Here is a 25,318-nt window from a genome sequence, read left to right on the forward strand (position 1 = left end):
CTTTCTGATATGCAGAGGTAGACGATATTTTACTCGTTGCAGCAAACCAATAGACCTAGATGCTTTCAGACGAACCTGATCCATGTAATCCGTCCATGTTAATCATATTTGAAACAGATGTCCAGGAAGTGGCAAGAATTTGTTGGTAATCGATTGGTATTATAAATCTGTAGTTGTACGTGATAATTCAAGGGCTTATTTTTGGGGCGGAAAATAATATATTGCATTTTCTTTATATTTAAGTCAAGTTCGTTGCTATTTAACCAGATCTGTAGCTGACTCAGCCACTGATGTGCATGTTGTTCAAGTGAGTGAATGAAATGGGTGAACGAAAACTTTTTATGAAGATTTTACTTCATGAACACATTATTTGTGTAGCCATATCTATGTTTTAGATGAAGCCTCTTGCAACAAAAGCCAACACAAGCCTTGCAGACACATACCGTATTTTCGCAATTCTAAGCACCCCCCGATTCTAAGCTGCCCCCCTTTATTTTCGCAAAAAAAATGGGAAATAGGTTTGCATGCGAATCTAAGCACCCCCCCATTTGTTAGAAGAGCGCGTAGCCAAGGCCGCCAAGCCCGCTTGCTCACTCTGTAATCGAGCCGGAGCTGTCGGAGTCCCAAGGTGGAATGGCGTCCGCGGCGCGAGCACACCGTACAGCTGGACTGGTGCCATTGTTTATGTTATTTCTCGCACCTGTGTCGTCTGATGTCACAGCGTAAAGAGGGAGGGAGGTAATTCTAGATTTTTCGAATCTAAGCACCCCTGTTGCGTACTCCAGGGTAGCGTACCATACTGCTGCCGAGAAGTAGCGACGCCTGCCTATCGAAGCTCGACCGACATTACTTATTGGGTAGCGTGGCGTTGTCGGCGGGCTGCAGGCATCCGGTAGATCATGGCGACCAAGCAGGGCGAGACAATTTGCTAGTGCGAAACTTGCACTGTTTATTCAAAGGTAGTTGAAAGAAAATAAGAAAAGCATGAAGTATGAAGTCTCAAGTATGAAGTCTCTCAAAGTACATTTCGGAGCCCCTTAAATAGGCTCTCTACAAGTTGTGGGTGGGATCTTGCTTCCGTCGAATGACACGTGACAGGCACGTAGAGAAGGCCCCTCCTCCTGCAATACCAAGCACGGGAAGGAGAGGTCGATCCTCTCATCGACGAATTCGGGGAGAAGGTCGGGTGAATGACCTCTCCGGTGCACGTGGGCTCCGGCTCAGGCGTAGGGTGAATGACCTCTCCGGTGCACGTGGGCTCCGGCTCAGGGGGTAGGGTGAATGGCCTGTCGCCACGTGGTGTCAGACGCCAACCCTAACACACCCCCTCGCTAGGGGCATCGCAATCGTGAAAAAAGGGGGTGCTTAGAATCGAGTAAATATGGTATGCTGTCGTTCACATGATGGCACATCGCCCTTCAGGAAAGCCCCATAGACGGTGGCACCAATTTCCTTCTAGGTGTTATAAATAGAAACTCTATGGTTGCAACAGGTTTAACTTGGAACTGAAAGTTCTTTGTATGATTCTCTTCAGCCTGTACATTTAGGGAACCCGCCGTGGTTGCTCAGTGGCTATGGTGTTGGGCTGCTGAGCACGAGGTCGCGGGATCGAATCCCGGCCACGGCGGCCGCACTTCGATGGGGGCGAAATGAGAAAACACCCGTGTGCTTAGATTTAGGTGCACGTTAAAGAACCCCAGGTGGTCAAAATTTCCGGAGTCCTCCACTACGGCGTGCCTCATAATCAGAAAGTGGTTTTGGCACGTAAAACCCCAAATATTATTATTATTGTACATTTAGGGTTGCACGTATGCAGGCATCTGTATGCAATTATTTCATAACACAATGCAGCACACACACTTGAACATTATAAGCGTTACATATGCCAACAGTTAACTCTTTTCTTGAAATTTGTAGTTTTATTAAAAGTACACTGTACAAGAGCACTTATTGCTCAAGGTCATCAAACTGTGTGTGTGTGCCAAAACTGCAAGACTTCTTTAGCTCATGACGGCACGTCATGTACTAGTGAAACTGGTGGCAAGCTCTGGACATAAGGGAATCACTGCTGTCATCCTTTATTTTGCCGAATGTTGCCAGCATAAGTGCATGTTCAGCCCCTTTCCTTGCTTAACCATTTCAGCGTCACTGATGTACCGATACATTTCAACGTTTCTGTCCCACCATGTTCCTTTGCCAGAAAAGAAACGAGGGATGTTAAAAAACCTGACACTGGAAGGGTTAAAGGCCAACCAGAACAAAATTTTGGGTGGGATGTGTCTGTCTCTGTAGGAAGTGCAGGAGATTGAAGCAAGAGCATGAGCCCCAACCATCTATGAGTGCAGCGGGCTCAAGCAGCTCAAGGCAGTCTCGGGTGCCACAAGTAGGGTGGGGGGTGGGGGGGTCATTTCTTTACCCTGGTGCCCAAACACCCTCTGAAAAACAAATGGGCTGTCTACGAATAGGGAGAGAGCATGACTGCAAAATTAAACTTGGACATGCCCTCTAGCTGTAACATAAGATAGGCATCTATGCTTTCTAATTCATAAGTAAATTTAACTTGTGCATTTAATTTCGTCATTCCTGTACTCAATACGCCCATACACTGCCCATACAGCACGCATAATACATTTCCATACCCCACTGCTGCCGCATTCCTGATATAGTCTACCCAATTAAAAAAAAAATGTTTCATATGACAAAATATGTACTTTTGTTAAATGTAAGCTTGATGAGATTTATGTCCACTATTTCAGCAGAGTTTGTAAGCCACCAGTTCCTCACAAGCAGCAAGGTTTGGCCCTGCTATTTCTAAAGTCACACCGTCTTAAGAACACACAAAAGCATTAAACGGGCTCTGCAATACATCTTTTAAGTCCACCATGGTTGTTCTAGATCTATCTTTAGCATGTCAAAGAACAAGGGGCAAAAGGGAATTATGATAATACACACAAACCCAAGTTATTGGTTAGAGAAATTTCAAAATGCAAGCAAATTTAGAGTTACCCTCAACTCAAATTTTTGTGGCTCTAGCTGCCACATTTCACTCTCTCGTGACATCATTGGGCCAGTAGCAGCAGGAAATTAGCGGAAGGTGGCACGCCATGGTTGCCAAGCCTGCTCAGCTGGTTGATGGCCTTCCCATGCCTCCACGATCGGGCTGCTTGCAGTCCACTCCCGAAGGCCATGGCATCACTGCAATGGTTACAACAGCTTTCGTTAGGTGGCTGTTGGTACACCATGTGCTCAGCATGTTTATGTGTCGTTCCCGTCACTCTAACACTTTGTCTGATAATTAGGAAATAATTAAAATGGTAGTAAAACGTAATGCTATAGTTCTTTTCGCAGTACTCGTAATAGCGTGCAAATGTAATGTGCTGTTTAGCATATTACATTTTAAACCAATGATCATAGTGCCACTCTTCGACATCACATCTGTCACACGAAGTGCATGAAATTGCTGCATCATGATGCTGCTATCAGTGCTGCCAAATAAGCTTTCCTGGGAGAGCTGCGGAGCCCCCTTTAATTGAGAACATTACCAAAAATGTGAGACTGCACTGGGTTTTCTCATTTTAGTCACAGCAAGTGAAACAGCCTTGTAGGGTCCCTCACCAGGCGCCATAGGAAAATTTGGTTATATGCTGGAAGGTGTTACATGTCCTCTGGGGAGTGTTCTGCTGCAAACATTTTTTCAAATCGGCTCATTAATAGCCGAGATAGAATTATTTCAGTGCAACAAACCCATGATTTCAGGAAGCAAGCTCCACTGCCAATGAGGCACTCTCTCCACTTGCCCCATCTAGCCTCCGCAAGCGAAATTCCTTCCCTGCATTTTTCCATACCAGACCTCGAGGATCGTGTGGGGCATACGTCACGGGCCCCGCCTTCATTTTTTTTTTTTTTTCTCCTAGCTTTTTTGTGGCGCGGCACACTTCCACTGAGGGCATCGCGCGCGAAATGTTGTGATTGTCTCGTTTCGCGCAGCGCATGATTTCGCACGCTGTGCACGAGGACACATGACTAGCACTATAAGTCATTGCTACACGAATACTGAGGCAGCCACAAGTATATCACAGAGCATCTTCCCGTGCTGGAACACGATAGAAAATGGCAGTTTCCGTGTCTGCGCGCGCAACTGCACGACGTGGGAACAAGCAGATGAAACGGAAGTACGTCTCTCTTCCTGTGGTGCTAAGGAAGACAAAAACATGCAGACATTCGGTTTGTGTGTTTTAGTATTTCTCTAAGTTTTAATTAGTCTATTCAAGCATAATATTACACAAATAACAGATGTTGGCTTGAATAATTCTCGAAGTCACGTGTCACAACGAGCAACGTCTTAGTGTGAACACGTGTACATAGGCGTACTAGCACATGTACATCATCCTGTGGCTTGGAGCGCGGTGGCTGCAGGGAGAGGGGAAAACGGCGTTCGATTTGAAATTTCAGATCTTTTCACAGTATGTAGCGATGTAATATTTTGCAGACACAATCGTTACCATGGAATGCATGCTTCGCGCTTCTCAGCTCAAAATAGCCAGACCTGGTGAGGGGCCCTTTAAGGTTTAGCCGCCAGTTGTGTAACATGCTTAGATTTATTTTAATACAATAAGGAATAATCAAACGTCATTGTGAAAACAAAATTTTCAGCGAAATAGCTCTGGCATCCTCCTGCCTCTTCCACAGGCAGCTGCTGCTTCGCCTACAAATGGAAACGAAGCCCATTCAAGCAATAGTGAGTACATTGTGTTTTTTTTTTCTTTAGCTTAAGAACCTGCTTGATGCAGTTTTCTTTTGCACCATAGTTCTTTAAAGGAGTTTTTCTGATCCACCCTTGGGCTTGGTGAAAAAACATAGTCCACAGATAGCATATGCTGCTGTGAACATCTCAGCTAAGTTGTCTAGTTGTGCGCGGCACGGGGAGCTTGCAAGCAGAGCATGAAGTCACTTTTTTCTCAAACATTCTTTTTTGAACAAAGCCAGCTTGTCACTCTTTTCTGAATGCTTTATTTCATAGTAATATAGCAGATTCTCATACGTGGCTGCTATTGGCCAATAACTAACATCAATCAAGAAGGGTGTTTGGATCATTGCACTTGTTCCTACTGTTACTGTGTATTTTTTATTGATACGGTTTAATAAACAGGCTGAAGTAAGTGAAAATCTGCTTTCGAATTTCCATAATAATTGCGTACTTCTAGAAGAGGCTGACTTTCGTCTGCTCACGCTTTGCCACGGCATTGTAGAAATTGTTTAAACTTTGGCCCTCCTGTTTATTGGTGTTGCAGCTGTCAGGTCCTGCTAATTTCGACTAGTTTTGAACACCCCACTTGCCTCGAACCATGCGAAACTTAAAGTTGGAGTACATGCACGCTTGCCAGCATGCGCTCACTCCTGGCCGCTCCTGGTTAGACACCTCTTGAGGCTTCGCTTCGTATTGAGCTATTGATGGAGTTTCAAAATGTGCAAGTTGGATGGGGCTACTATACGTCGGTCAAGCTGGTGCAGGACAAAGTGGTCCACACCACGTAGCGCAGCCAGACTGGAGCATATGAGCACGAGCACACATTAGCTACCCTGTTGTGCACAAAGCAAACGCTGCACATACGCACTAGAGTTGCGTGTGGCTGTGGTCTTCTATGTTGCGTACATGTTGCGGCTGTCGCAGTGTGCCACCATGAGTCCACTGGCTAAGCACACTGTGGCTAGCTGAGAACTGCATTTGACGTGTCGTAGGCGACAAAATTGGAAGTAGTGGCACATACGTGGGCATACAAAATCAAAATTGAGCTGCGTGCCACAGCGACATTCAGCAAGTGGAGTGTTATGGGCACATCCCACTTCGACGTAGCGTTCGCAGTGCAAGACGCTAAAGAAGGAGTGGAGGCACTATGAACAGTATGTTTGACTGCCAATAACTCCGCTTTTGCTGAATGCCTTGAAGTACTTTTTGCAGCGAAGTATTTCTGAAACAGCCTATTTTAACTTCAAATGTATTTCTTGACTTTGATAATAAGTGGTTCACGTCCCCTTTAAAGCTACTGCTACAGTATTTGCGTGAATATAACGCTGTTTCTTTTTTAACTGTGTTAGAAACAAGTGTGTGGGGATTTGTGAAAATTAACATAATTTCAATAAGAATCGAGAAATAAAATTTCACCCATACAAGCGGGAAGTGTGTCTTTGGTATTCATCACATATGTTTGTCCTAGGTCAAGTTCATATTAAAGAAATTGAGTTTTTTCAGCCATGCACTAGTGATTCGGCACCTAAAGGTTAAAGACCTCATGAAAAGGATGGGGAAATAACCTCTCATGGGGGCTGTAACAGATAAATCTTTGAACTTCACTTGCATCGGTTATTGTCTTGCGAGCAGAAGCAAAGCTTCGAAGAGAGAGTGTACATAGTTTGCCAATCATGCAGGTGGAGCCACGTTGCCACAACAGCCATACCGTACGGACCAGCAGTCAGCCCAGCCATTAGGGTTGACTACATCAAGCGGATATCCGCCGCTGCATCGCTCATCCTCACCTCAACAGGAACGGCTGCATCCACATCCCAGTGGGAACACAATGAGCTACCATGTTCACACGCACATCCCGCCTTTGCCTCTGTTACCGCCATCTATTTCCAGCGTGCTGAAACACAAGTCGCCAACGAAGCAACTTACCGATAGCCTAGCAAGATTCGAGCCTCCCGAGAAGGACCTGGGGGTGCGCAGCTCTTTTGTTTTCTCATCTTTTTCATAATCGTGACCAATGCTTTAAAAAGTGTAAGCTGAAGAGAAAGCAGATGGTGGCAAATTTTCAAGTACAGTCACCGGCTGATAACTTGAGCTCAACAGGTACGACCAAAACATCAGAATCTTAGGGAGTCCGAAATACTCAGTTTGTGTAAAAATGAATGACTATATTCTACAGGTGGCCAAGAAAGGTGTGCTGTATGCTTGGATCGTCACTTTCTGAAACACCTTCAATTTCGTGCGACTATAGACCTTCTCATCGGGCGAGGAGGAAAGGGCGCGCGGCGAGCCTTTCCTCCTCTCTGGCTTGGGCGATCCGGCCAGGTGCTGCTTGAAAGTATTGCTGTCGCCTGCTGCGGAATGATTTCGAGATGTTTTAGATCGTACTCTGTGAAATTTACGCTATGTCCGTTGATATAAAATCGTCAGGGAAGCCTTTCTGTGCATTTCACCGATGCATAGTATGAGGAAATATCTCTTGGAGGCGCAAACATGTGACGTGAATTATCAGCTGCGGTGTGTGTATGTGTTGCGAACCATTCTGCTTATATCGGTTTTAATTCAACGAAGGGAACCGGTGCTTCTGTATTACCAGCATGAAATGGTAAATCAGCTCACTGTCTGATCGCTTGGCGTAGGGAGTAAAACATAAGAGCGCATGCTCATGTACGGCCAACCTAAGGCAACCCTAAAACATCTAAGCTGCAGGCGCTATCAAATATTTGTGATACACCGGCATCCTTCTGACGCATTTCAAGTCTAGTAGGCTTGAAATCACTATATGTCTGCGCCAGCCTCCTGCATGAGGCTGATGGCGCTGCTCAGTACAGCGACCACTGCGGTCGGTGAAACAAATATAAGCTATATGTGCTCCGGCATTGCCTTTTTGTCCTGTAAAGCCATAATATATGAGAGGGATCGCATAAAAAGAATGCAATGACTATTTTTGAGGACAAAATTTCCGTAATATGTGTGAGCGGGTCGTATGGAACGGAACGAACACAACCAAAAAAAAAATCGGTTATCCTCTTTCTCGAAAAAGAAAAAGAAAATGGGCTAACGCCGCAATACGAGCTCGCATAGTCATGCTTCGCAATGTTTATAGATCTATAAACGTTGGTGCCGTATGCTTGTACCATGCGCTATATAGAACAAAGATATCTGTAATTCAGAACCTACCACTGCTTAGGACACTCGCGCAGCTCGTAAACGGTCGCTTTACTGAACAAGTATAGTCCACGCTGTAAGGTATGCCATTTTTACTAACCAAAACTATTTTATTCATGGGTGGAAACCTCATCCACTGAACCAAGTATTAACACAATGTAATCTGCAGCTAACAGTTTGAACATGTGTCAAAGTATAACAGCACAGCTCCTATCGTAGCAGAACGGTATCCATGCTGTTATGATCGTCGCGTATGTTTCATTGCTCCTAAACCACAGCTTAGAACTAGAGGATAATACTGCAATAAGGTCACATTAGTGAATAACATTCAGAAATGCAGAGTTCACCTCCGAGGTTGATTGTATAGGCTCAGATATTCGCGCACACATTGCGCTGCATGCTCCATCCGCTTCAACGCCAGTAGAAACTTTGGCCATACCGACTTGAACCACTCGAGCACTTCTCACAGAACCGTTTACCACGTAGAAGACGCACGCCATACTAAATGAATCGCACAAGCACGAAAAGAAATGCCAGAAACTACCGCCGAGCGTATACCTGCCGTGCAAAACAGAGCGCTCGCTCAAGCCAGCATGCCGACTGCCCATAGATGGTGCCACTGTGCAACAATATGGTGGCGCCCATGAAAAAAACGGTCTATAGTGCAAGAGTCATCAGTGTCTGCGAACGATAGCACTCCTGGTACATTGTCAAGTACGCTATCTTACGTCGGACTCGCACAACACACATCCATGTTCGCAAGCTTTAGTATACTTAGCACAATGCCAAGCACGCTATCTTTCACATGACTAGCACAAGACAGTGGCATCTGCGAGTGGTGGTGCCAAGCATGCTTTCTTATCACAGTGCAGAAATGCTGCTGAAGAGATGGTGTCGCACACCAGCACGCACACAAAAAGATAATGGAAAAATAAACAGGACAATGCTTCATTTATAGCTGAAAATTCTTATTAGACACAAAGGCTATATAAATATGCGAATGCTAGAAATTCGGCCTTGTTGGTACGACATACCGCAAGTGAAGTGCAAAAAACAGGGGACAGATGGAGGGTACAGCACATGCGCTAATTTCAACAAATGATTTATTAGCTACAAGGCACGAGTAGTATATATGCTCGCATAAGTGACACTCAGATGGCTTAGAAGCCATGCACGGACTAGTGAACATTAAAAAAAGATAACTTTTTTTCTGACAGAGATGTGGAAGGGATTCCCACACAGAGAGGTCCGAGATTGTCAATTTTTGTGGATTCAACTATCAGTCTAGCGAGAGCATCTTTATTTCTTGTCAGAATAGTGCAACTCTGAAACAGCGGACGACACCCACACATGCTGCAATGCTGCTTAGATGCAGGTTAGCTTATGCGCATCCAAGTTTCTGTACCCGAATGTTTGTTAAAGCAGTCGCGCTTGCGTGACCATGCTAATAGACAGTTTTGGTATAGCGTACGCTATACCATTGCGTACGCTAAAAAATAGCGGGTCGTCACTGCACATGCGCTGAATGCTAAACGAAATAGCGGGTATAGCGGGTAGTAACGAGTTAGCGTTAGCGTTTTTGCGTGGTTTGCGGAGTTTACGGGAAAGATGGCGGCGGTCCTGGCTGCCCGCTTCGAGTTGAATTTGGCGTTGCTTTTGTAAAATGCATTTCGTTCGTAGCAAATGACTGTGTCAACGGCTTTCGCTTAGTCTCAGGCCGCTTCGATGACAGAGTATTATGGATAACCTCGTGGTGTTTTCGAGGTTGCTTCTCATTTCGAACGAGTCGAAGCCTAACGAAAGAAACATTCGAGATGTCAGCACCACCTATCGCTACAGGCGCGAAATAGCCGAAACGATGGCATATGGCCTCTGAGATCCGAAGATATCGCCGGTCAACTAAAATTGTAGAAAACGTGCGCTGCTTAGCGTACTCCATGTTATAGCGTATAGCGTACGCTATAGTTGCGTACGCTAAACTAAAACTGTCTAATGCTGTGAACACTCCTAGGGTTCGAGATCAAATTGCTGTTGTGCCATACTTGCACAAAATTTTACACAGCTTAAAGAAGGTAGCAGAACATGCAAGTATAAGAGTACTGTTTTCCACCCCTTGCAAATTGTCGAGTCTCTGCAAAATTAGCAACCCTTGTGATAGCAGGAGGCAAGGGTGCAACAAGCGGCACAAAACTAGATAGGTGGCCTGTACAGAGAGCATAGTTTATCGAATCCCCCTCGCCTGTGGCAAATACTACATAGGGCAGACAGGTAACTGTCTAAGCGAAATTGAGAGGCTTAGAGAACATAACAAGATTAAAAATGGTCGAAATAGTTGGCTAGCATTGGCGACACCCACTGCAGCACTTGTGGGTGACGTCTGCTTCTTCAGAGCTGCATTGTTCTGACAAGAAATAAAGATGCCCTAACTAGACTGATATTTCAATCTGTAAAAATGGATAATCTTGGACCTCTTTCTATGTGTACATGCCTTCCATATCTGTGTCAAAAAAAGAGTTATCTTTCCTAAGGGTTCACTAGCCCAAAGTCACTTGAGTGTCATTTGTGTGTGTATATCTATCGTGCCCTGTTTCTAATAAATAATTAGTTGAAGTTAGCACATGTGTTAGCATAGTTAGCGTAGTGCTTCACTTGCACTATATAAGTAGTTACACATGTTCTCACGCACATGCAGCAGAGCATAGAAAAAACAGGTTATATCATCAGAATCACCCGTGACTCTATGTACCTTACAATACAGTCGACTTCCATTAATTTGACCCTGATGGGACCAACGAAATTGGCCAAATCATTCGGCAGGTCAAATAAAACAAGATTCAGAAAAAATGTGAAAACATAGCATTGATTCATTTGGCAGTATTTGCTTGAGTTTAACACGCCTGTGACCCAAACGCACGCCCACTTTCTATTTGTGCAAAGTAGAAAACTGATGTAAAAGTTACATAGAGCTCCTAACCAAAGTAGAAATCTAATGCACACCCGACTTTCTTTAGAATGGTGGTCGGTTTCCCAAGGTCACCATTGTTGCACGGTTTTTAAAGTCAGTTTCGCCGCGACTCAGCCATGTTATGCAGTAAAGCGTACAAATGCCACAAAGGCGATTTTGGTTTCATAAACCATTTCACTGCACAGGCAAGTTCTGGCCCAATCTTCTTGGGAAGCAAAAGGCACCCATTGGAATTGAGTAAATACCGTAATCAGACATTGTGAACTACCCTTATTGCTTGAAAACCTTCCTAGGGTGGATCGAAAATAGGTGTCGACGGGAGATGACAGGTTCAACGCATTCAGTGTCCTGTAAGCTCTGCCAAGACAGATGCTGCCACTAAAGAGGTCGTTATTGGGGTTACCATAGGAATTAGGCGCATGTGCGTTGACTGGTCAATTTCAAGTTATCCAGTGAATATCAACTTTAGGATCGGAATAACAACTGTTTAGGCCCATAGAAATGCATGGGTGCTGGCCAGGACTTCTGGTTGCGATCAAATTAACAAAAAAAAATGAATTGACTGGACTCAAATTAAAGGAAGTTACTGTACAAGCAAAACATAGGCAATTGCTAATTATCAAGGTAGGTGAACTCCTTTTTGTGTAAAATTAGTGTGGCTTGACTGATACACGCTACCCCACTTTCTTTATCTGCTTTTTCTGTTGTCATATTATGTATGTGCTGGTGGACTTCAAGATGTGTACTTTTCAACTGATGAAGCTGCTTCGTTTGGTGCCTCACTTTATAAATTTCTTAAAGTCGTGCTCGTTTCTTCTTCCCCCTCCCCCCACCTTTATTTTATTATTTCAGATGGCATCTCTTAGTTGTCATCGTTCCAATGCTGTCAAGTCCACAGCATTAGGGTGTTGCTACCCTCAGCCACCGGAACACATCGCCACTTCACAGCTCGCAGCATATGATGACCGTTTTCTTGCTTACATGAACCCTTTTCCAAGACCGCTGTATCCTAGGCACCCCTACATAAGTGATGAGGAGCCTGTGAGGGACACTGGCATTGATCTTCGAAAACGGCCACGAGAAGTGAGCGAGAGCCATTCATTGGATACAAGGCAGTTAAGTCCCTCTGCTAACACAACTCCCAGCGCAGCAGGGAGGGAGGACAGTCAGAGGCACAAACCTGGCTCAGATTCTTCATATTATGCAGCTGACAAAGACAATGGCCATCACGACGATCCATGTGACGCCCCAGCAGCAGATGAGCCTATGCTCAGTGCCGAACCTGCGAGCGAAGGTTTTGAAGTTTCGGATGCTGCAGTAGAAACCCAGACGGAAGTCAGTGAGGAAATTGATGTCGACGGAAGTTCGCGAGGGCCTTCTCCGGCATATGAAGAACCAAGTACAGCTGCAGCAGGATCGGCCTGTGCTGTGTCAACAGCTTGTGCGGTTGCAGCTTCGTCTGCACTTGCTTCAACATCGACATCTGCTGCATCATCTCCAAAGCTGGCAGCAACTTCAATGCAGCAGACGCCGGTGAGACTTGCTTTATGCCTCCAGTTTCGCTAAGCATTGATAAGTTGGTGACTTCATTCTTTTTCTATTAGTACCCATAGATGAGCTGCAACCACTGTATATAGAGCTAACTTTAGTCGTTGTTTAAGAATATTTGGTTGCGCTACAGGAGGGAATGACTAAAAGCATGTTGTTCACGGCTTTATGGGGCAGGGGGGTCAAAATTTTTTGTGATTTGTTTAGTTAACTAACCAAGATTATTTATTTAATTTTGCAAGTCTGCAAAAGTTAGCTAGAACATCCTAGGAGAAAGTTGTACAGCTTTCTAGGAAATGTACAATTCAGCAGTATTAAACTTCCAATCTATTGCATAGTCATATTTTTCCATGTCTTAAAGAAAGCCCGCTAAATAGGAAAATCTCGTTACCACGCATTTCCATGGCACATTCACAGTGCTTTCAAGTGAGCCATGCATTATGAACAGTGCTTTTTATCCAGTGCTGCAGCTAAGAAAGTGACAGAGCATTGACACAGGCGTTGGCATAGGTGCCGACTATGGGTTTTCAGAGTCTTCAGCAAGTGGCATGTTTTTTTTTTTTTTTTTTTTTTGCGCTGAAAAAAACCTGTAGACTTCAGTGACCCCTTCGGCAGAGTCTTTTGTCAACAACTTGCGAAATGCACGTGAATGATATGTGTCTCAGTATCACTTCTCTTTCCAGTAAGCAAAGCTTATGGCTCATTAAAAAAAACACTTCTAATAATTTACAACATTTATTAGGGATAGAAACAGTGTCACTTGCATGCAGAGGTCATAAATATATACAGAGTGTCCCAATTAACTATCATGCGCCATGATTTAAAAAAAAGAGCAATGCGTTAATCGAAGAAAACATAGTGCATATTGGTTCTACTACAGTGGAGTAGCTGCCAGCAATTTTTTTCGTTGTTGAGATTTAATTAGGTAACTGTAAATAACTATCTAACTCAAGACATACTATCATAATTATCAAAGTGTAAATAAAGTATTTCTAGGCACAACTAGAGGACATCTTAATGCCATGTCTTCAGTGACCTACAAATTGCGTACTAATTTTCCTGACTGATAAATAAACCCCTCAAAATATAGAAAATATCATGTGACTGCACTCCTACCCCATCAAAAAGGTGTGCCCTCGAACAGGCTCCTTCCGAGTTAGCCAGAACAAAATAAAGGAAATAAAGAAAAACATTGTGATCGAGCTAGTTCCTTATCTTCCGAACACCGACTGAAGTAACACATTGTGTTTGGTGTTAGTTGGAAATGAGCTGTGATAGCTGTTGTCTTAGTGTAGGTAAAATGCACGAATGGTATTCTCGTTTCCTTTTTTCTTTTTTTTTTTGCCACAATACGTATTACCACAAAAGTGAATTGACTACGTCAGTGCAAAGGTTTAAAGGTGCGTTTTGTTTCATCCCAGTCACCATGTCTCTCTAATGAGCTGAAGGTAAGCATGATCCTTGCCTTGGGAGCTGCAAATGGCAACAAAAGGAAGGCCGTAAATATATATCAGTTAGGGAAGTGTGGTGGTAGACCAAACGCGTCGACTATCATCAGAAACTATGAAAACCTGAGACAAACCGGCAGACTCAATTGCGGCGGAGGACTCCATCTTTGAGTCCTAGCCTACGCACGGATGTTCTAGCATTTATGGCCGCAAACCCTCATGCTAGCGTGTGGGACGTGGCTGCCCAGGTACGAATTTCCAGGTCAACAGTTCGGAGGATTGTAATTGACGGCCTTTAACCCGTACCACCTTAACCAGCACCAGTGCTTCGAAGATAGGGACCTATAGAATCGTCTAGCTTTTTCGAATTGGGTCCTCACAAAAGCCGATGAGTCACCGAACTTTCTGAGCATCGTGTGCACAGATGAGGCCAATTTTCGCAGAAACGCCCAGGTAAGTTTGCATAATGCACGCTATTGGAGTGACTCCTATCCACACTGGATAAAATGCAATCGGCACCAGTAGCAGTGGTCGTTGATTGTATGGTGCGGAATTTACACCAGTGCTATAATTAGTCCCATCTTTGATCATACTGGACAGCGTTATGTGGACAAAGTCCTTGAAGGGAGTGGTAGATGAGTTTCTCAGCAAAGTCCTGCTGTCACGTCTTCCACTTCTGCGTTATCAGCAAGATGGAGCACCAGCACACAGCAGCAGCAGAACATGAAACTGGCTAGATGCGACTTTTCATGCGCAATAGATTGGAAGGCACGGGCCTGTAAATTGGCCTGCTAGGTCACCTGACCTCTCTCCACTCGATTTCTTTCTTTGGGGTTATGTGAAAGATCGTACTTGCATGATCGAGACGGACATCAAATTAGCTCAAGACAAATATAACGGATGTCTGCCATATAATTCGAGCGTCGGTCATCAAGAAAGCCACTGAAGATGTGATAAAGCGGACTCAGTACTAGGTAGCTGCAGAAGGAGACCTATTTGAACACGTCCTCTAGGCAACAGCTGGTGTTCAATGGCGCCTACGAATTCATAGATAATAAGGGAACACTGAAATCTGATGTATTTTTTTGTTTGTATTCTGTGCAGACATCGCGTTTTCCAATTACGCTAAATTAGAAGTGGTTATTTACCTTCTTAAACGCATCGGTTTTCCCTTTTCTCAACTCATGGGTTGCTTCCTGGTTTGTTTATTTTGCTTTTATTTTTTGCCATGAACCTGTTTTTGCAGCACATATACACTCTCATAAAAAATAATATCTTAACTTTAATTCGGCTTTGGTCCGAAGCAAGTTTCTGGTGCGAAAAATAGCTGCGCGTACCGTTAAACTATCTATAGTATTATCGATAGTACTATCAATAGTACCATTGGTTGCATTACTACCAATAATACCATCGATAGTGCTGTGAATAATTATGCTCTTGTTGGCTGACGATATTGCCAAAACATTTGTAATAGCCTTCTATGAGCAATACTGAGTTCGTTTTATTTATGAGCAATTTTTTGGCAAATGAAATAAATTATTTCTGCTGTGAAAATGACGGAATATGTCAATAAATAAATTCACTCTCAAAAGTAAGCAGTTGCACCTTACCAACAAACTTAGTTCTTGATATTTGCTCGCACCACATCAGTGGTGCGAGCAAAGCCGGGATTGTGAAACTTTCTATGCTTTCTACATTGCTTTTGGTCAGATCGGCACTTAGACTGCATTATCAAGGGGGTTTTGTTATCAATATAATCAGTTGGCCTTGAGAGACCAATAAGTGTGACGTAGAAATGAGAGCAAGGAATAGCTGCAAAGCCACGAAACCTGCTGTTGGTGCTCCTTCCATAAGTGATGCACTGTCTCTTCGGGTTTGTGACAGGCAATACAGTTGCTTTCAATCAGCTTATTTGAGGGTGCTGCTTTATGATGCGGGTGGGAGCGCAATCACATGGTATTTTTCATATTTCGTGAGGTTTCTTCCCCAGTCGTAAAAAATTGCACGCAATTAGTACGTCGCTGAAAACACCACATTTAGGTCTCGTTCGGGGCTGCCTACAAATACCTCATTGACACTTTCATAATCAGGACAGAACTTCTCGAGTTAGATAAATAATTGCAATTACCGAATTTAATCTCAGTGCAGAAAGAATTACTGGTGGCTACTCCACCGTACTGCAAATAATATGCATTAGGGTTTTTCTTGTTTTTTGTCTTTTTAAGTATTGCAACTGCTATTTTTTAAATTCTTTGTGCATGATAGTTGGGGCACACTGTATAACACTGTGGCCTAAGCCACATTCACTCCAAATCGGAATCAACAACACTCATGCGCAGCAGCGCTTATACTCGGACTTGCAGCAAAAGAAAAAAAAAAAGAAGAGCGAGACAGAGGCTGCAGTTTTGCTGGAAAGGCGAAGCAGTATATTAGTGATAGCGAAGTATATGACAATTACACAAAGGAAGATTATGCCACCAAGAGATTCCAGATTCTTGGTGGTACGAGAGGACTTGGGCTGTGAAATTGAACTGTCCTTTACTATGAGGTCTAGTAAATTTTCATATAAGGCCATCACTTCAGTGAACAATTCTTTGTGGCACGGCCTTCGTCAGAATATTCTGATGGAGGCCATGCCACGGCCGAAATGTTAAAACTTTAAACATGCCATTTTCATAAGTGCGCCCCTTCGTTTCTTCAACCACCTATGCACCGGACCTACAGAACTTTTCCTTGATTTACACACACATACATACATACATACATACATACATACATACATACATACATACATACATACATACATACATACATACATACATACATACATACATACATACATACATACATACATACATACATACATACATACATACATACATACATACATACATACATACATACATACATACATACATACATACATACATACATACATACATACATACATACATACATACATACATACATACATACATACATACATACATACATACATACATACATACATACATACATACATACATACATACATACATACATACATACATACATACATACATACATACATACATACATACATACATACATACATACATACATACATACATACATACATACATACATACATTACATGGTTAGAAAAGCTGGTCCCCACCTACCCATAAAAATGAAAACTTTCCACATATAGGCATTGGCTTTGAAATTAATTTCATCGATTGATCTCGGTTGCACTGCAAAAAGCGACAGACCAGACTGTTCATAGTAGCGATCAGTAGATTAAATTTTCACCGTCCTGTCACCTTTTGGTGGCAGTTCATAACTTAAAGGTGCCATTTCTTCATATGCAATGCTATTGAGAGCAGTGCAGGCAATTCACAAGCAGGCAGTCACATTGGTTCTTTGCATATTTTGTGGGTTTTCTTAATTATGCAGAAAAAAAATATTGTGTAAGAGGTAGGAGTTCAAACGCTGGTGAATTGGTTGTTTTCTAGAACACACTACAATTTCTTAATGGGAAGTTTTTCTCTAACTTTAAGACTTGCAGAGTTGATTAACTTATGTTGGCTAATTATGTGACTAAATGCAATGCAAGATTTCTGTGTTTGGGCTCCCTAGAGCTGTTGACAACTTGCATTAGACGTTTCCTTTCATAGCAGTGACAGTGACAAGAGCTTTATTGGAGTGTCCCGAGGAACTTGATTGGGGGGAGCCAAAGGCTCCCCAATCAAGTTTGTGGCTCCGTCCACGATGGGACAGGGAGGTGGTGACTCTCTGCGATGTCGCGGGCCCTCTGCACGGCCTGTAGTTGGTGCGTGAAATACGAGCTCTTCAGCAAGGCGTCTCGCTTGGACTTGTATTGAAGGTCGGAGCCCGCGTTGTACGGGCACAGCCAGAGCGTGTGGTCGAAGGAGTAGCATGCATGACCGCATTTGGAGCACGACTGCAGGTAGTTGGGGTCTATCCAACTCAGCGCTCTCGGTGTGAGGTAGGATCTCGTCTGTAAAAGCTTGAAAGTAACGTCCTGAGCCCTGTTCAGTTTTGGGCTGGGGGGAGGCAATTTCCTCCTGCTTTGTCTGTAATGCAACGTAATTTCGTGATAGGTGGTAAAAGGATCTTTGAAGGGGCAATCCTGTGGGAGAGCAGGACTGTTAGCTTGGCCACGGTTCGTGAATTCACGCACCAGGCAGTTGGCCCGCTCGTTAGGGTTGCAACCCGCTTGGTTAGTTATATCGTTCACTTGGGCCACATAAAGCACCCACAAATATTTTAAACTTATCTAAAATTAGTTTGGACACCCTGTATATTGTCAGGGCACACTCTGGATGTTATATTAAGTTTTGTGTTAGTCCATAGTTGTGTTGACGTCCTTAATGAAAATCCTTATCGAGATTTGAAGACAGGTTCAATCATGATTACAAGTTAGGTCATCCATATGTAATCGAAGGACACAGTACTCGGCTTCCTGAAAGCTCATCCTCTCTTATACCATGACTACACAGAAAGAAGGTGGTGTACATACTTGCAACAGCTGTACCCACAAACTGAGTGTATAAGGTGAAAAAGAACATTTTTACTTTTATGCAAGTGTAAGGTCATGCACTAGCGATGCAGAACTGTCGATAGTACTATCAATACGATCGGTAATTGAGTCACTATCGAGCTATTGATGGTTAAAAAAGCTGTCGATAGCACTATTAATAGTAATTTCAATAGTACTATCAATAGTATAAAATCAGCCATACAAACTCATTGCTGCATAAACTTGGTTCCCCAAGTGCATGGTATATGGTGGGGGTGGTAACTATGACAGGACTTTTTGTTATTACAGTCTACCCGTCACTGAGCTCTGTAGATGCACCCTGCATACATTTGCTGGATAAAGTGTTCGTGTCGCAAATGCCCTTGTTGTGCTGGCAACAGCGACCATAGAAGCACCGTTTGGCGCACCTGCTTCTGAGCTGAATTCGAGTGGAATTATTGCTTCAGCGCATATGCTTTGCTGGGCTTCAAAGTTAGTGCTTGAACTGAATTGAAGCTGCATAAACATAAAAGCAAGGAATGAGCACGTTGCCCTTGACCCAGCACTTGCTCACTACGATTTGATCCGCAGCACACCACTCCAGCGCTCTAAACAAATCCGCTCACGAATGTACATACGCACATACAAAGACGTCGCTTGCTCGACTGAAGTGATGGCCACACGTAAATCGGACTGGGGTTCAGCTTTCTGAATTGAAATCCATGTAGACGACGGTCGAAAGTAAAACCATTGCGAACCATTTTAGCCTTCAACGTCATGCAATGATTTCACAAAGCCATGCTTACCTGTAACAATGCAGCATTATACGGAAGGCATGCTCGCATTTTTCTTACTTTCCTGACGGGCAGCAACACAGCACTGGTGATCTTGACATTGCTGATAACATGACAACATGACACGTGATAACCAAGTTGAACTGTTCAGCTGTAGCAGAAAGGAAGTTGTTACATGTGGCAGAACTGTGTGGCTTCAAATTTATATTGCATATGGTGATTTAAAAGTACGAATATCAAGAACTATGTTTGTTGGTTAGGTGCAACTGCTTACTTTCGAGCATGAATTTATTGATGGACATATTCCGGCATTTTCACTGCGGAAATAATTCATCCCATTTGCCAAAAAATTGCTCATAAATTAAACGAACTCTGTATTGCTCATAGTAGGCTATCACATATGTTTTGGCAATATCGTCAGCCAACAAGAGCATAATTATTCACAGCACTGTTGATAGTATTATTGGTAGTAATACTACCAATGGTACTATTGATAGTACTATCGATAATACTATCGATAGTTTAAATATAGTAATACTATCGATAGTCTTTTATTGATAGTTTGAACAAAATATCGGTACTATCGATAGTCAATTTACTGATAGTTTTGCATCACTACCATGCATACCTTTGTATTTTGGAATGAAGGTTCCCTTCTTCCTACGGTGAAAGCGCCAACCCTTAGCCTTTTTGCACTGTTATCCATACTTCAGGAGCTATGTTCTCAAGTGATTACTTTCTCGAGATTTCGCACACCTCTGCATCAGATGTGTTAGCGTTCCTGGCGCTGTGCTAACCTTGCTATCTTTGCACATTGCCAGGAGCACTGTTGGCTGTTTACTTCGACACTCCCAGTACCGAGTCATGCGAAATTTTGCGAGACTGACAGTATCCCCAAGAAGTGATCACTCGGGAATATAGCCCCTGGGTTTGTGAGTCCTGCGCTTGCTGGTGTTAACCATCGCAGCTTCCTCAATGAGTGTGCAAAACTTAAGCTAGATGGTCACTTGTGATCGGTACTCATGGATTATTTTATTTTGCAGTATGTTGCTAATGTCACAGCCTCCTTCTAACTTGTCTGTATAAAAAAAATGTAATACCTGCAGGATCATCCACCGGCACGCCAAAGCCCGACCGCTTTTGAGACGCCGGAAAATACTGGAGTGCCTCCGCTGCCAACCCGCTTTCCAGACCCAGATTCACCACGTGCCATCTTGGCTCAGGAGAGATCGCTGCAACCCTCACTGACAACACCCGTGAAAGCGATTCGTTTTGACCCTGAGCGCTTTTACTCGCCTCGACGGAAAAGGTTCGCACTTCTGTTCTGTGTATTCTGTTGATGAATCAGTTCCGCAGAAGCCCACTTTGTGAGGGAAGCGTTATGAAAGGGAAGTCCCTTTGTCATCCAGTCATGAGTTGTACTACGCACTAGAAGCACTAGTAGACCCGACGGCTATGACACTGATGAGCAGTTTGGCCAATGTTTTATACCTACATAGTTAGGTGCAGCCAAGCATGAGCAGAAACCTAGTCGGCTTCTTTTGGAAGTGCATAATTCTTATGGAAATTCAAAACACAGATTTTCACTTGTTTCAGCCTGTTTAGTTGACTGCTTCAATTAATATATGCTATAACAGTAGGAAGAAGCACTCTAATCCAAACATGCTGCTTGCTTCATTTCAACATCGGCCAATGGCAGTGCTTTATGGAAACCTGTTGGTGGCGTCAAAGGGCAGTCACCAGCAGCCCCAAAATTGGTGAGAAGGTCTCTGTTTGAAAAGAAAAGGTTACTTTGCACTCTGCTTGTGAGCTTGGTGCATTGCGCACAACTACAAAATTTGGCAGAGATGTTCACAGCAGTGTATGGCATCACTGGAACACATTTTTTTCTCTAGGCCTAAGGGGTGGTTCGGGGTACCTTTATTATGAATCCTTACTAACTTGCTCAGCTTTCAGTCGTTCTAATTTAAAACAGTTGGGGCTTTCATAGTTTTACTAATGCATCTCTCTCTCTCTCTTTAGAAAAATGAAGTTGTGCTTTTAGAAAAAGTTAAAATAAATGTATGGAATATTGTAGATTTTCTTGCAATTACAATGTTAAATGATGTGATAAACGTCCGGAGCAGTTTAGCTGCGGTTATACGTGTATACCTTGTTGCAAATAGGTTGCCTCTGTCTTTTATGCTGTTCCTTCAATATGTTTTGCTTTGGTCAAACGTTTGCTCGGATCAGATTGTATCCAGTTGACCTCTTTTTTTGTTTTCTATTATTGTTGTCTGTCTCCATCTTTTGTACTAATTTACACCGATGAAAACAAAGGCTGACCAATGCATTGCATTGAGAATTTTAACAGCCTTGCTAACCTATGCCTTCTCCTTGTGGTTTTATTTCTTTCTCTTTCTGTTGCCCCTTTGCAGCCTCATCCCAAGGCGGCGACTTTTGGTTGGTGCATCTCCATCTTGCAAGCACACCACAGACTCTGGGAATGCCACCTCTTTGTCCGAAGAGTCTAGAGAGTTTTCGGTAGGGCACTCTACCAATGCACGAATTCTGTAACATTTATAAGTGGTTCTATGACTCAGCCAAAGCATTATTTGGGTGAGTTGATGATTCATCACCTTGAAAGGCAGCGCTAACAGACTGGACTACAAGATGGAAAGGCAAAAAGACATCAGCACCTCGTCTGCCTTCTGTCTTTCTTGTGGTACCATCTGCTAGCGCTGCCTTTCCAAGATGAGGTTCTGTGATTGCCTTTGTGCTACATAGAGTAGCGTTTTTACAGTAGTTGAACAAGGAATTTCGCTGGAGCCAATGTTTCGACTTTTCTTCGTCAGGGCAGCAACTCCTTTCTTTGGCAGTATTTATTCACGAGTAGCTAACTCTCCACTGCCCTCATTAGTGGAGGGGGGAGAGAATGAAATGTTGCATTGAATAGTGTGATAAAATTCGACATTTAGAAAAGCTTGAGGCCCATGTCATGAGTCACCGACTTTTGGCCATAGATCTGAATGGTCGATCCGTTGACCACGGTGAGAAGAGGCGAGTCAGGAGGATTGCGGTGCTCAGCCAACGTAGGAGAAAGGACTCAAATCTTGGCGCCAGTGTCAACGAGATAGCGAACTTTGACATGGTCGGTGACGTGATAAAGGCGACTGGATATGGGGTAGAGAACAGCCGTCACCATCAGTGTTCAGCCCAACTGTTTCCCGCGTAGGAGCAGGGCTGATGGCACTGGTTTGTCGAGAGCCATAGCAATGGTGGTACCAGCAAAGCGTAATGGGAGGAGGAGAACGGCGCCCAGAGTGACCAGGGCTGGGGCGGTGAGGTCGTGACAAAGAGCGTGGCTGGCGTGTTCGGATGGCAGCGACCTCAGCTGTCACTCGCGCTACTTGCCGTGTAAGCTCCTCATTATCTTCGAGGAGATGTGCATAGCTGTCGCTAGTGGCTGCACCACGGGACGAAGGGTCAGGAAGGTGATGAACTGTGGCCACGAAGGGAAAACCAACATCCATAATTTTGTCAGCTAACTGAGCCAGAAATTCCAGCTCGGTCGAGGATGAAGACGTAGTTAGGATCATGCGCACCTGCGGTGGAAGGCGCTGCGGGAAACGTTCCTGGAGAAGTGCGCTGTGGGTTGAAGGAGCCAGGTCTCTAGCCAAGGCTTGCCTGCGACGCAATAAGTGGGTAGGTTCTTGGTTGCCGGGCTCCTCCAATGCAAGAAGTTGCTGTAATCGATGTCGCTCCATTTCAGTGGTGCACTGGATGAGCATCGCCTTAAGGTGGTCATAGGGGAAGTTTGAGTCCAAGGCGGGGAGCGTAGAACATCGCGATCAATCGCAGCAGTAGTAGGTGGAAGCACTTCAACAGCGTGTTCGAACATGGTCAACTGCGAACTGAGGCAGTGGCAACGAAACAAGGAATCACTAGTAAGGAACCAAAGTTTCGAGTCCGACAACCAGAACTCTGGGAGCTTGAGAGCGGAGACCTCAGGATCGCGGGGTAGTGGCGTTGACTGCAGTACTTGATCGGGAGGATCTGAGGCCATGACGGGCTGGATACAAGGCGGACTACAAAGACAGTGAGGCTCAAGTTCCTAGCGCAGTGGGCCCAATGAAGTGGCTGAGGTACCCGGAGCTGAGAGCGATGACGCAAAGTCTGGAGCCAACAATTTGTGGGTTAAGAAAAACCAGACAAATGCTGGCACCTGATGTTCACAAATTATATTTTTAGCCGAACTCACTCACTCAGGCGGAAGCCTGATTTCGCCGATTCCACTGCTCGTGCACCGTCAGCTTGCGGGGCGTGTCCTCATTGTCTTTTTGTGACGGGACCATTGCGGCGGGTAGTACTGGGCCACACATACATGAGCGCTGCTGGAGGAAACAGTTGCTGACCTGGCAAGTCCACTTGTTGAAACGTTGGCTCCAGCGACGTTCCTTGTTCGGCCACTCCTTATCACTTCATGCCTCCATATTCCTCTAAACCTCCATCTTGTATAGAGTAGTGTTTGCGATGTGGTGCATGTAGGCCTCCTCAATTTGATGTGGGGTTTGCCAGGACTAGCTGAGACACTGTAGTCAACTGCTGAGCATTGGTGTGGGCAGTACTGGGCAGTCCAGGCTGAGAAATCGGAGACATATAATACTGTTGGGAGCTCAGTTTAGCAGAGACAAGTAATATACATTTTCACAGCTTGAGAACGGAGAGTCAACTGGCTTTTATACAAGAGTAAAAGCATAAAAGCAGGTTTGCCAAGTGGCTGTGGGAGTTGCCTCGATTGCAAGAAAGAGCAGGGGGTAATGACTCCCAAGGCGAGGGACACTGGCTTTCTGAGAAGCGTGGAGAAAGAAGGGACGGATAGTCGCTGCAATATCATATTTTTGCGTATATAGGCCATACGCGAGCTTCAAAAACAGTAAGTGGAAAGTAGAAGTACAGGGTGTGCATGAATTTCGGCTCGCACTGCAGCTTCATGGCGATTATTTCCACATTTCAGTGAAGCCTAATCAGAAAGGGAAAGCAGCTTTATGTGTTCTGTGGATTGTGCTAAAAATGCACCAAGGTGAACTTTTGTTATTGATAATTTGCAGGGAAGCCAAAGAGAAAGAAAAAGGAAATTCTACTGGCCGCACATAATCCATTTTGGAAGACACTGAGCTTCAAAGATGAGTGAATGTGGTGATCACTGAACGTGTCAACTAAATCCACCTTTTTCATGGCGGGACGGCGCATGTGCCCTGCCCTAGCGGATTAGTCGCGAAACGTTTTGGAAGGGACGCGTGCGCGGCCAGATATCGGGGGAATGTACCCCAGAAAAAAATTAAGTGCTTGGATGCGTGCTGTTGCAAACGCTCGTGTCATGTACTGCGTTGAAACTCTACTGGTATCTCGACGTCAGTGCGGTGCCGAAAACGTGCATAAGACTGCAACTCCACTTTGAAACAGGAAAGGGCCAGGGCTTGGTCTGGGCTGCACCTTGAACCACGTAGTTGCCGCCTTGCATTGACGGCTGTCAAATTTATCTATAAACCCCTGTGTTACACTTCAGCGACACTTCAAAAAACACGTTGCTGACGCAGTCTTCTTGCAGCGTCAGCCCACTGTTGCTGGTGGTGGAGCGCGTGCCTGAGTTCGTGTACTCTTTTAAGGCGGGGTAACACTGGGTGGATGTACAATCGCAGACATCAGCGACAACGAACTCAAGGCAGCTGCGTCGGCAGACGGAACTACGCGTGCCTTTATCGGCCACGTTGTTACCACAACAGCGCACTCGGGCCTATTCACCCACTATACTCGATGGGTGAACGACATGCTACCCCGGAGAAACCACTAATAATTAATTGCGATACACGAAATGTACAAATGACGCGCACTCAACATGGGCGCAGGTACACAAATCAACCGGCAAAATTCACGACACCCTTCCAAAACGTTTCCAGCGGTGTGCGTCAGAGGGGCATCACAGGAACATGAAAGAGGCGGATTGTTTCTGTGCTCTCTGCTGACAACTATGCCAGGGTGAATTTGTCATGGTTTAAGAGCTGTTTATTCAGTTTGCATGGTCTGCAGGTGTAAAGTTTTTATTTCGAAAATTCCTCACCCTCACATCTTTTCAAAGGTTTGTTATGA

General features: G+C 44.3%; 1 protein-coding gene across 2 annotated transcripts in view; it reads left to right on the forward strand.

Annotated features, from left to right (window-relative positions):
* LOC142585433 (uncharacterized) overlaps positions 1-25,318 on the forward strand; it is a 62,780-nt gene that overhangs the window by 4,574 nt on the left and 32,888 nt on the right. Inside the window, exons 5-9 of one of the 2 annotated variants that reach the window (XM_075696196.1) lie at positions 4,654-4,738; positions 6,427-6,716; positions 11,730-12,410; positions 20,296-20,498; positions 21,607-21,712. In XM_075696196.1, the coding sequence (XP_075552311.1) occupies positions 4,654-4,738; positions 6,427-6,716; positions 11,730-12,410; positions 20,296-20,498; positions 21,607-21,712 (1,365 nt within the window). The remainder of the gene's footprint in view (positions 1-4,653; positions 4,739-6,426; positions 6,717-11,729; positions 12,411-20,295; positions 20,499-21,606; positions 21,713-25,318) is intronic. The other variant, XM_075696197.1, reaches the window with a different exon arrangement.

Source organism: Dermacentor variabilis, chromosome 6, assembly GCF_050947875.1.
Source record: "Dermacentor variabilis isolate Ectoservices chromosome 6, ASM5094787v1, whole genome shotgun sequence".
NCBI lineage: Eukaryota > Metazoa > Arthropoda > Arachnida > Ixodida > Ixodidae > Dermacentor > Dermacentor variabilis.